This window comes from Phascolarctos cinereus, unplaced genomic scaffold, assembly GCF_003287225.1.
Source record: "Phascolarctos cinereus isolate Bilbo 61053 unplaced genomic scaffold, phaCin_HiC Scaffold_5;HRSCAF=322, whole genome shotgun sequence".
In the NCBI taxonomy this organism is placed as follows: Eukaryota; Metazoa; Chordata; class Mammalia; order Diprotodontia; family Phascolarctidae; genus Phascolarctos; species Phascolarctos cinereus.
Window position 1 is genome coordinate 119148800 of NW_027555958.1, and position 13573 is coordinate 119162372.

The following is a 13573-nucleotide window of genomic DNA, read 5'->3' on the forward strand; positions in this document are numbered from 1 at the left end:
TCTAAAATACTTCATAAGTATAAAGATACTTAAAAGAAGTGGCCCTTTTGAGAGTCAAAGTGGTTTTCCTAAGAAAACCTAAACCACAGGTTTTTATCCCTACAAAAATAGCTATCAGAAGACATACATAGGGACAGCTAGGTGGTGCAGTAGATAGAGCTCCGGCCTTGGAATCAGGATGACCTGAGTTCGAATCCGGCATCAGACACTTGACACTTACTAGCTTTGTGACCCTGGGCAAGTCGCTTAACCCTGTTTGCCTCACCAAAAAGCAAAAAAAAAAAGAGAGAGAGAGAGAGAGAAGAAGGAGAAGAAGAAGAAGAAGACATACATACATGCCTGATATTTATGGAAAGCATATTTATTTCATAAAACCTGTTGAAAATAGAGATGGGAATATGGACTGGGCTTGTTATTTCATTGATATAGGGAATTCCCAGGTGAGCAAATTTTCTTCTATCAACAAACCTTTTCTATAAATTATAGCATTAGAGAGTTTCCTAGAGCAATAAGAGGTTAAGTGATTTGCTGAGGCTCACATAGCCAGTGTCTATGAGAGGGGAGACCTAAACCCAGGCTTTCCTGCCTGACTCTCTATCCATTCATTACACCAAACTATCTCAAACCTTGGAAATAACAGTCCAAAGTAGTTCATGTGTTCAGGGAGGAATGGCCCTGTAATAAGGTATCTAGACAGGTAGAAACTTGCCAACATATTATAATATTATAAGTTAAAGGTTTTTTCTTTAAAAATTCCTAATATATTATAATATATTTATATGTGTTTTAACCATATAGTTTAATTATAATAATATAATTTCATCTCATGTTTTTATATATTTATAATAAATTATGTTTTAATGTTATAATATTTTTCAAATTATTTTTGAAAACTCGGCAAAAGAACCTCAGTTATTTTTTTAAGAGACTACTGAAAAAATTTTAAGAATAGTGTGGAGTCCTTGTAATTGTCAGTATGGAGGAAAAGAATTGATGCTTGTCTCATAGGCAAATATGTATCAGGATTCTATGATTTATCCCTCAGTATAAGTTTATGTGTTCCTCAGTATAATGGAACCCATGTAACCATGAGCACGAGTGAGTTCCTTTTCTACTCATGCCACGCTAGAATTAATTTTGCCATTTCTATCACTGTTATCCCTTTCTGACTATGCATGTTACCCTTTGGAATTATTCTAATATGTTTTGCCTAGGACCAGCCATAAGTTATGATAATCAAGACAAAGAGATCTCATTTCACTTATTTGACTGTTTTCTCTCTCTTGGAAGGCATATTTGGAGGCGGGCAAATAGTTCATTCATGCTGTGTAAGACTGCTCTCAACAGTATGGGATGGTGATGATGGTTCTTAGCAGTCTTATTTCAGAAACTGGATGCTGTGTTGGCACAAACCTTCCACACCTTGAAAGAGTTTCTTCTCTTGGACACTCAAATGTACTATTGCTAGTTTCCTTTGGTGTCCTGGGAAAATTACCTATCTCGTTGTTAGAAGCTGCTACACACAAGCACACACGTAAACACATCCCAGACCTTTGCTTCTTTTTATACCTTTGTGCAATGTGTTATCTTGCTTTACCTAGAAGAATAATACTCACTTGTTTTTGGTTCAGTGGGTCACAATAGTGGTCATCTTTATGATTCCCAGTGAGGCTATCCTAAATACTTTAATCCTCCTCAAGGGGTGATTTTCCTCCATCCTAACCCTCCAGGGAGAGTGAAATAAGCACATTGTGTTATCCTTATGCTCTATGGTCCCTTCAGTTTAATCTACTCATATCCCAGTTGGTTTCACTGACACAGAAACTGATGCCCCAAAGAGTGGCTTTGTTTGTCCTACCAAAGAAAGGAATTTCCTGCCCAGCCTTTAAGTTACCCATCAAACATCCACTGAGAAAACTGTGCTATTTTAAGTGATCTAGCAATAGAGCTGAATCCATCCAGACCTAGCTTTCCCTTCCATCTGCCAGCTAGGAAGCTTCGGTCTTGCATGTGGGCTGTCAATTAGCATTATCTCCATTTGTTTTAGATCCAGACAGGCGGTCAGTTTCAACAATGAATCTTTCGAAACATGTTGATCCAGTCATTAGCAAGCGGCTCTCCTCTTCATCGGCAACATTACTAAATTCTCCAGATAGAGGTACAGTCAAAAGGAAAATTTTCAAGTGTTCTGTTTTGTTACCTAATGGCTCTTTTGCATATTTACAGCTACAGTAAGCATCTGAAGTTGTTTTCCTTCCCCACATTTCTTAAATAGGAAGAAAAACCTCCAAACTAAAAAAAGCAATAAGCGCCGAGCAACGTTTTCCTTGCCGAGAAGAACATTTCTCATTTTAGAACTTGGCTGAATGATTGCATTTAGCACACGGTGAAAACGGTGCTCCCTGTCAAGTTTTTAGTAAAGAGTTTACAGCGCCAGAAACTACCCACTTTGTCCACAAAAAATTCACGTGGCCTTTTCTGGGAACATTTATTTGGGCTCCAGCCATGTGCTCATTTGGCTGTTCTTCTGTACTATGGGAATGCCTGATTTTGAATTTCCAAGCCTCACTTCAAGTGGTTCATGTTGGTAAATTTCATTTTTCTAGTTTATTTCTCATTGAACCAGATATTCTTTATTGCATTTCATGTGTCCATGCTCTTGCTTTCAACGTCCATTCATTTAGCCTTGAGATTTGCCTTAATTTCCAGAGTGTCTTCATCTTTGCAAACCTCCAGACAAATCAACCAGTCATGGCCTTCCAATGAGCAGCATTTCATTCAGATTTTGAGTTGCTTTCATTCCAAGGATTTACAGTACATGAGATGTTAGCAGTTAAAGTTTATTTATGAAACAAAACTTTATTTTGCCTATGCATATACCATAGAGGGGAAAAAAATCCTGCTTCTTTTAAAGGTATATACTATTCACTTTTCACAAGCTGAGCTATAAGAAATATCAAGATTCTAAAGCTGACTTACTGTGCAATATGAAAACAATCCTTTTAAATAAACATCACAAGCTGATTACTTTGAGAATTTCATTATGAAACTGATCGGAAAATTTCAGTGTTTATAGTCTTCATGTATATGTATAAAATGTATGTGTGCTCTATAGTTGTGTGTATGTATATTTCTATACTTTTTGTATTGTATATTGTCATATTATGTATGTCAAATGTTAGAATGTTCTAAAAATGTTGAAAGTTGCTGTTAACATATTGTTAACATATTTTAAATGTTTGAACCTAGAGACAAAAAAAATAGTACTCCTCTTGTCCTCTTTTAACCCAAACCCCAATTATTTCTGTTTCCAGGTTATTTGAATTTACTTTCAAAGATTAACCTTGATATATAATCTAGAGCTGGGGGTGGGGAACCTGTGACCTTAAGGCCACCCATGGTCTTCTAGGTTGTTTGGTTGAGTCCTTTTGACTGAGTCCAAGTCTTATAGAACAAATCCTTTTCTTAAGGGAATTTCTTCTGTGAAGTTTCGATTCAGTCAAAGGGCTGCACTTGAGGACCTAGAGGGCCACATGTGGACTCGAGGATGCAGGTTCCCCACCCCTGTGTCTAGACAGTATGGTTAAATGATAATGATTTCACATACATTTATCCTTTCCACATCACAGGGGGTTAGGGGTAAGGTGCCCCAACCATCTGGAAAAGCCACTTAAAAATTTTTGATGCTCCCTTCATACCAGAGAAGTCTGGATTATTATGGTATTAAAAGATGGAATATGTTGATATTATAGAATATTATACATATATTTTATGCATTTTTGAGTTTCTAAACTTTTTCTGTGTCATCTGCTAGCCTTCATGTATCATCTGTGGCTTCTGCAAAACTCCTCCAAAATTTCCATTTAATGTCTTATGCCGACCTGCAATATATCAAAATTGCAATGGAGAAAGTTGTGATGTAGAAGAGATAACTGTATTGATGGGAAGGGTTGTGAGTTCAAACTCCTTTTTCCAAATAGTATTTGTAGTTGCATACAAGCCCCCAAGCCCAACAAAACAACTGAGGAAAGCTATCTTTTTAACCATATATCTTTACTTCCTATGGACTTGATGATCTGTTCAGCATGTCAGCATATATCACCAACCTTCCCATGGTTGGAGCGGTGTGGAGAGCAAGAGGCTGGGTAACTTTTCCTCGAGCCATCTACTTAGTGACAGTGCTGTGCTACCTGTCTCAGTAAATCAGATTGTGGATAGAGAGAGTCCTATATATAGGCCGCAAACAATAGAAGGTGCAAGGCAGAACCTAATGGGATAATTTCAGAGTCATAGAATCTGAAAGCTAGAATGGGCCTAAGAAGTCACTTGGTACAACCTCTTTCCCCCTTCTGCCCACCCCACCTCTCCACTCACTTTACAAATGAGGGAAATAAGGCAGTAGAGAAGGGGTTTATAAGGTCAAACAGGTGACTAAGGAGCAATGACTAAAGCTCATGTTTCCTCTATGCTAGCATACTGCATTTTAAATGGCTACCACTAATATATTTCATGGGGACCCATTCTTAGAGAACCTTTCCCTAAACATAATCGTTTCTTTTTGAGGAAGGATTATAGAGAAGGCTTTGGGTTTTAGTAGCAGGTGAAGATCAAGTAACAACTTATAGTAAGGATCAGGAAACAATAAACTTAAAATTAACCATATTGGAAATGAGCACAGCAGAATGAGGAGACTGAGTATTAGGCGTGGGTCTAGGAAACGGGACAAGACAAAAATAGGCATCAAATTTAGTAGGTCCTTCCTCTCTGCCTCCATATTAAGAGAGCAGTGATCACTCACTGAGGCTCTTGGGTGAGATCAGGCCAAAGGGCAGGTTCAGGTTCTCCAGGACCCCCAAACAAAAGTTCGGGTGGTAGGAGTAAGGACCAACGTCAAGAAGTCAGGTAACCCCCTTACAGTGGATCCAAGGAAGTTAAGGGTTTTGTTTTTGTCAAGAGACATACATTTAAATTAATACCAATTCATTGAAGTTTTCTGAATTTGTACTTCACTGCTAAAATAGTAAGTGTTCAGATAGGGAGGAATTTTCTTTTTCTTTTCTCTGTGAAAGAGAAGTTGTTGCTATAAGTATATTACTTAAAATAATTTTTATTTATTCATTGAAGTGTAATAAGGCAACCCAGTCCAAGGAGACATAACTGGAAATGCCATAAGGACTCATTGTTAAGTCATTTTATCTGTAGCTGATCCAGTGGCATAGAGAAACTTTATTGCCCACCCTCATGTCTTAAGTCCTACACTCATGCTAAATTTCATATTTCCTAGTCCTACTTTGCTTATTCGTGTATAATTACCCTTGTATCCACTGATTCCTGCACCCTGGTGTGTCTTTATTGGTTTTTAATACTCTCCTCACCTTGATGAAGTGATAGCCCACCCACCTGCCTAGTTACAGAGCATGGTCCTTATAGTCTAACTTAGTCAAGTAAATTAGTGTTTCTTCTGAACTTTGAACCTTTAAGAGAGTGTTATGATAAAACTTCATTGTAATAGGGAATGAATTGAGAAATACTCTTCTTTAAAGATTTGCCAAATTTAAAAGATTTGTAATTTGCCAAAGTTTGGGGTTTGGTTTTTTTTTTGTTTGTTTTTTGTTTTGGTCATTGTAGCCACAAAATAGTTTTAGCCACTGGAAATCCTTAGGTTAAAAGCTTTCAATTAATTTCTCATCCTTTTTGATGTCTCTTACTTAGCAAGCTTTTCAGAGGAGAGACATGTTAAAGCATCATCATCATCATCATCATCATCATGATAATATTTTAGCAGGCATGTACATAGACCTCTAAGATTTTCCAAGTACTTAACATTATCTTATTTCATTTGATCCTCACAGCAACTCTGTAGGTATTGCTATTACCCCATTTTATAGATGAGGAAACCGAAGCTGAGAGAGATTAAGTGACTTGCCCAAGGTCACACACCTAATCAATGTCTGAGGAAGGATTTGAACTCATCTCTTCCTGTCTCCAAGTTCAGGTCTAAGGAAAGTACCCTTTTTTGAAATAAGATCAAAGACATTTTTACCTGCATGGACTTCAAATTAGCAACATTTCCTTCCTGAGTAGAAGGAACTTTTAATCCTTTTTCCATGCCTAGAACTTTATACAATTATTCAGAGAGATCTGGTCCATTTCCTCCAGAAACTTCTGGTAAAACATAAAATCTATGTCTTCTTTTGAAATGCCTATTGTCACTTGTCTTTCCAGGCCCCTGAATAGACATATTTATTATAGGGGTGGAAACAGATTTTCCCTTGAAAATTACTGTCCATAAGTAGCTTTAGAATGATAGATTTACTGTCTTTTAAGTTCAAGGCAAATTACAATAAATTTTTAAATTTCTCCATTTTAGGTAAAAGAAAAAAGAAAGAAGTGTGTACAATACATCATCTTCTTAATTCTTAAACTCAAAGTGAGCATCTAGAGGTTATTTCAAGAAGAGGAAAGAGGCACAATACACTCTTTGACCCAGCAATCTCTCACACCAGCATTATCATACATTATTAAGTGATGTCTTGGGGTCTTACATAGGGTCCTTTTGAAGTAGTGTTATAGGGACAGAGGAATCTTTATGGATCCCTATGAGCTCCTTGGAGAATCATATATACTTATTGTAAAGGAGCTATTTCATCAAAAGAAAAATTCCTATCATAAATGACACTTGAGAAATATTTTTGCATAAAAAAGAAGAGACAGGAACACAGACTGGTTTGGGGCAAGAGAGTAGTGCTGAAATCCTAGATTCTGTCTGTGGATTTTGTCACTGTAATTTGTGGTAAATCATCTAGTTTTCTGTGGCTCGGTTTTTCCATCTACAATTTGGGTCGATATCCACCACAAATTGCTCCAATGTTTGTTACAGATTAAGAGAAAATGTATGTGTTAAACTTTGCTGGAGGAAAGAATGTGGTATGCTAGGTAAAACACTCATATGTAGAGAGTGTCACTGTAATTTATTAACATTATGCTCTCTGGGATACTTAGCAAAATATATTTGAACTCCTCATTAGCTACCACCAGCAAAATTAGCACCGTATTGACACTTTAAAGAAAAGCCCAACACAAATGCACATTATTAGAATCTGAAACACAGCTCTGTATTTTTTTTGGGGGGAAGGGGGATTTTATGGCTTATTTTATCTTACATTCATGGAAAGGCTCTAATTGCAAAATTTTACAAATTAGATAAGTGAGCCAGACAAAATAATAAATCCATGATGCTATATCACTCTTTAATCTTGTTTATTTTGATGGGTACAATTTAGCTTTAATTCTGCACCAGTAAATGAATGCCTGTAAGGGAAAAAAATCCTCGTATAGAAGCAAAGTCTTAATTCAGCGTGTGCTACAGTCCTTAGCCATTTTGTCTTTAATGGAAAATGGGAGAGAGAGTGAGCTTCTGGAGGGAAACAATTTAAATATTTGAGTTACAGCTAAGAAAAGTTGAGCTCAGCAACTAGAAAGAAAAAGTGGAAAGATAGAATTTTCAACCTCTCCTATATTCTCATTCTCTTTCTGCTTCACTTCCCTGCCACCCCCTAACATTTAAAATATAATTATGTGTTGAAAACCTTCAATTAATGCAGTTCACCTTTTTCCCATTAATGTTTTTTTTTTTCCATTCTAGTATAATGTATTCTAATTTTAGGCTGTAGTAGTTTCCATAGAGATTAGATACAGAGTTACACTGTCATTAGAGTCTAAGCTATAGTCACATTCATTCAGTGGGGTTCACAGAGATTTCTAGATGTTACAATTGCATTCTTTTATTAATGTTTTATGGAGTTTTATATAGTAATTACTCTGACAATTATGACATAGTTTAATTATCAGAATTCAGTCCGGTAAAGCCCAAATTTAACAGTGTTTCACTTATCCCTAGTGTGCACATAGAATATGATGAAAAAAAGATCAGGGTTGAATTCTTTAAATATGTGCTCACATAATTATGCTTTAGGAAATTGGGAATTCCTTCCTGTTGTTGATGTCAGAATCATCATGGCTTTCCTCATAGTTTTGTCACAGCTAATTTCCTAATGGAAGTCAAGTGACCTTCCCTTGGGAATCTGGCCTTAAGACATTAACCTAAGAAAATTGGCTCTGGAAGCATAATTTAAAGATGGAGGTATACCTGCTTCTTTTGATGCTGAGCAGGAATCACTTTCAGTTACTCAGCATGAGTTTATTAATCACCTACTATGTGCTGGTCAGTGTTCTTGGTTCTGAAAATACAAAACCAAAACAAAATAGTCTGTCCACAAGGAACATTCACTCTATTGTACTTTTTAAAGTACAGGTTTCAAGACCTTCAGCGCTTCTTAAACATTTTAAGAAGCGCTGAAGGGGTTGAGAGTGGAAAAAGTTTAAGAAGCCCTAGAGTCTAGGAGACTACATTCCCAAATACAAATAGGGAATCTATTTTCCATTGGGTCTTCAAGGGATTCCCTCATGTTTCTCTTATCTTTCAGGGCAAATAATCCTCATACCTTCCTTAAAAGGTAGTCACCTGAACTTATCTAGGTAATACAGCTTTAAGAATTGAGTGATTTTGTGAAGGATCAATATGTATTTCTTAATGTTGGCTACCAAGCCTTGATTGTTATTTCAGGCTACCTCTTTTTGTATGATTTTCACTTGAGGACTCAGGATGTAACAGTGGCTATCTGCAGAATTATTATTTTTTCAAATTGGCTTATAGCTATTGTGTTTCATTTTACCTTGTTCTAACAGCAAGCCTTATCCTCCATCATAAATTTGAATGTGGCTTGAAAGCCAGACCTAGAAAGCCCTGTGCTGAATGGCTGTGCTGAATAGAAAGATGGGAATAGCAGTCCTGTCATTTTAAAATTGTGTTCAATTGTTCCTCTTGTTTAGATAAAAACTGAGGAGTATATGTTTTGTCTTATACATATATGTGAATGTGTTCTCACCAATTAGAATGTAAGCTCCTGGAGGGCAGGGGTTGTTTTAGCTTTGTCTTAGTGTCCCTGGCACCTAGCACAGTGGCTGGCATGTAATCGTTGCTTAATAAATGCTGGTTGATTAATTGACTGAAAAGCCCTGGAATTGGTGCCAGAAAACCTGGGTTCTGGTCCCACTTTCCCACTTCTCAGCTGTGTAGCCATGAGCAAAGCCAGTGTCTTTCTCTGAGCCTCTGTTCCTCATCTGCTCCTACCTCACAGGGTTGTTGTGAGGATTATTCAGATAATTTACCTGTACGGTGCTTTGTGAACCATAAAGCTAATAGAAACAGAAGGTATGATCGTCTAGTGGTGTTCAATGGAATCCTTTTCATTTGACTTTTTTTTTTCTTTTTGTAAACTCTGATGGAAAATCTTCTGTTACTTTGGTAAAGCCTTTGTTGTGGCTCATTATGCAATAGTGGATTCAATCTACTAATCTGCTTGGGTTGGGTAGTGCACAATACCCCCACCTGATGCCTGGATACCTTAGATAGCCACCTGCCTAGGGCAGTCAAAATGTTCTTTCTGTTTGTGGAAAGAGGCAGGAGGGGAGAGACCAAAAACCAATAGGGATTAGCAAAGTGCTATTTGGGTCAGCTACCTTGATTTAGTGGCAGCCAGGAACCATGCCCTATTTAAGGTAGGTGATAGAATGGATCCATTTCAATTCAACCATGATTGGCTAGGACCCCTTTTACATGAAATGCAACCGGCTCGGCACTAGGGATACAAAAGTGGATCATTTGATTCTCTCAGGAACCCCTAATGGTGATGTTCAGCAAACTTCACTTTTCCGGATACCCAAGTGTCATTTCAAGACGTGAAGTATGGAGACAGTAGCAATAATGTGCTGAGTCCCCTCATCTGTGGAAAGAATGCCCTCTAACATCTTGCTTATGTGGTGACATTTAGCTCGCCGCCTGCAGCTCAGCCCCTGGGAGAGCAGCATTGTAAACAGACTCCTGACGCCCACACATTCGTTCCTGGCCCGAAGTAAAAGCACCGCTGCCTTGTCTGGAGATGCAGGTAAAACTTAACAAAGTGGAGCCTTCTGGGGAGAGCTGAGCCATTCTTTCAAAGCATTCTAAACAGCCATTTGGTCTAATTAAATTTCAGCTTTCTCTGAGGTACACCTCCCCAGGTGAAAGGCTTTGGAAATTTACCTATTTGGTGTTGGTTTCATGCTACCTGTATTATTTTCTTGTCAAAGTCTTAGCATCTTTATCTGGACACCAGATGCCCATAGAGACAAAGGGAGCCTCCTCCTGTTTATCAGATGTCTTTAGATACCCTCTTTCTGTTCATGGCAGATACATAGCTGAAAAATTATCCCCCTTTCACCTTCCTATGCCTTCATTTGAGTAGAGAGTTGATCGGAAGTAGAAATGAGTGTCAGTTATTTTGGCACTGATCTATATAAAGGATTTGGATCTAAAATCTGCAGGTAAGAGTAAAATCAAAGGGCAAGTCTCTTAGGTATAAAAGAACATGGTTTCCTTCATGTGGCCTCAGGCAACAAAAATTCCCTATCATCCATGTTTTTAATCTGTGAAGAATATACCCCCAACCTCAGAGAGGTATTATGATCCCCAAGTATGGTACTTCAGGTTTGTAACAGTCTTTGAAAAAAAAAAGTTTAAAAATTCCCAGTGCAGATTATGTTAAACTGTTATTTAACAACCTCAAATCACAACACAGAAACAGGTCAATTGATTTAACTATAAATTAATGTAAAGCTATACCTGTTGGAAAGATGTGCCTTAATTTCTCCAAGACATCTTTCATCTTGGATTGATTCGCATGTTCCCAAATTCCTTTGCATATATGAGGAATAAATGGCCAGTCCACTTACCTTTGCCTTCTCCAATTAGAAAACTGCAGATAATCTCCATAAAGTTCCTCCTAAAGATGCTTTGATTCTGCAAGCTTCTTCTGTCCTTTACCCCTCCCCCCATATAAATAATGTTACTTTGTACTTTTATAGTTACCTTTCATCTAAGGTACTCAAAGGACTTTAGTAGCACCAATCCCATAATTCTCACAACACCCCTGTGAGGCATGCAAGGTACCAAGTATGATTATTCCCATAGCAGAAATGAAGCAGCTAGGGAGACTCAAAGACTTATTCCAGGATGATTCTATGGCAGAGAAAGAAGTTAAATCTACGTCTGCAGGATTTCAGATTTCATCACCTCCCCCTGGTCCCTGGGACAGCCATCTGTGTATAATGGGTGTTCAGTTAAAGAGCTAGACCATATTGCCTCTCATCATTTGAGACTCATTACTGGCTGTGATTTTCTAAAAGTGTGGAATTCTGATTTTAAAGGCTATAGTTGTTTTTCTGCCCATTGATTCATTCCTTTCATAGGCATCAAACAAAATCTTCTTCATTTACAACTAAATGAAGAACAACACAGTGGTTGTATGGCTTCATGATTCATTTTGCCCACATTGTATGTTGTTTGATCTCCAATCAACTTCATAGATTGTGAATTACTTTATTTCCTACATCTACCATTGACATTTTTGTCAGAGCTCCAGCTTCTTACTTCATTTTTCAAAATGTTGCCTTACTTTTTGCTACATCCTTTTCCTTTCCCAAGTGGTCCCTACCTTCTTACCTCCTTCCATCATTGTGCCTAGCCTGGGTAGTTTTTATCAGCTATTCTAACAGGTTCTCTTTGTCTGCTTTGCAACTCTTTTCTCCCATTTTCTTTTTTCCAAAGGGATTTATTCCCATAATTCTCTCTGCAGTATAAACCAAAGTACTTCCTTTTATGTTAATTACTTGATGTAATAGGATAGCCCTTGTATTGCATTGTTGCTGATCATTGTTTACAGCACTCGAGTATGTTTTCTGTCCATTTCTTATGTCAAAAAAAATTTTTAAGATCCTCTTTTTCCATTGGAGGTTGTGTATGAAAAATCTCATTTAATTATGTTTTATGTTGATATCTTAATTTCTTTGATTTCTCCTTTGTTTTCTCTTTAGTCCTCCATTCCCTAGGATCATTCCTTTTGCTACATCTCTTTTTCCTAGTCACTGCAGGGATGAAGAAAACTAGGCAAAAAACTAGGTTATTTTGAAAACTACAACAGTAATTTTCCATGCCACTTGTTTAAAGTAAGGGCATAGAGTGGTTTCTGATCTCAGAAGCAAAAGGGATACCTTACTTCTTATTGACATGGGCAACATACCAGTTATAGAATGAAGTCCTTCATGGCACTTTCTTTATATGCCTTTGCCTTCAGTTGGCTTTTCCATAATCATTCAACCCAAACATTTGAAATGTGAGTGATCATTATTTATTTTAAGATACAGAAGCCTTTTTAAGAAAATGCGGTTTTCCAAGACATATTTTAAGAAATTCAAATGACTTAAGAGGATTGGGGAAAATTGTCAGGCATGTTTTAAATATGGTATTTACAATGAAGAAGTAGTTGGAAACTAAGTCACTTCCCATGAGAAAGCAATACAGTATATTGAAAAGGGGGGGGCAGCTAGGTGGCACAGTGAATAGAGCACCGGCCCCTGAAGTCAGGAGGATCCGAGTTCAAATGCGGCCTCAGACCAAGCACTTGACACTTACTAGCTGTGTGACCTTGGGCAAGTCACTTATCCCCAATTGCCTAAAAACTAAAGAAAAAAAAAAGAATGAAAAAAAGGTGTATTTCATCTTTTACAAGTTGCAGTCCTGACTGCTTGAACTAAACTTGTAGGCTGTTCTACTGTTTCTCCTTAAGTTAACTTGAGACATGAGGGCAAAAAAAAAAAATTGGTAATACCATGGGAGGATGTTTCAAAGGCATTCTTATAAAGAATCTCTGTATTATTCTAGTATATTGTGATAGAGGAGGATGGACAGGGAATAAGCACAAATCATTGTAAGATTATTTCTTCAGAAGATTGAAATTATAAAATGAATCATTTAAAGAGGTCTAGCCTTTTAGAGGAAATGCTCATCAGAATAGAAATGAAGCCCATAAAATTCACTGCTTCCCCAAGAGGAATTTGAAACAGTCCCTCTTATCTGGAAGATGATAGTTTGAAAAACTAAGATTTGGGATTTAGCAAATGCTACATTAGGGGAGATTCTAGTATATTCTTATGTTCTCATTTAATATTATCTCCTGCTACATAATAAACTGTAAACCAACAGAAATTATGAGATTGGCATAGATCCAGGATATTCTCAGGAAATGCTCTTCCGAGACCTGCTGAAATTGCATTGCCCTTTTGTAGGAGAATGAAAAAGGCGTATTTGGATGCTCCATTTTGAAGGTGAAACCTATGATCTTGGAGCAAATATATTTCTGTTCTTATATTTTTTTCTTCAGGGGATTAATGACCAGGAGAAGGCATACATAGCCCTAGGCACAGCCAAGAGCCATTAACGTCAATTGATCAATAATCCTCAGGGAAAAAATAAAAACAGAAAAATACTGGTTCCAAGGTCATACATTTCACCTTCAAAATGGAGGTTACTGGCCCCTGGCTGTGCCTAGGGCAATGTATACCTCCTCCTGGTCATTAATCCCCTGGAAGGGCTTGGTTTGTGAGAATGACAATATTGAGTGACTGTTCATAACCT

The 13573-nt window shown here is 37.4% G+C and overlaps 1 protein-coding gene across 3 annotated transcripts in view; it reads left to right on the forward strand.

Annotated features, from left to right (window-relative positions):
* Window positions 1-13573, forward strand: part of MAP7 (microtubule associated protein 7) — a 235021-nt gene that overhangs the window by 180145 nt on the left and 41303 nt on the right. For all 3 annotated transcript variants that reach the window (XM_020987148.2, XM_020987145.2, XM_020987146.2), the window contains 2 exons: window positions 2048-2158; window positions 9894-10007. In XM_020987148.2, coding sequence (XP_020842807.1) covers window positions 2048-2158; window positions 9894-10007 — 225 coding nt within the window. The remainder of the gene's footprint in view (window positions 1-2047; window positions 2159-9893; window positions 10008-13573) is intronic.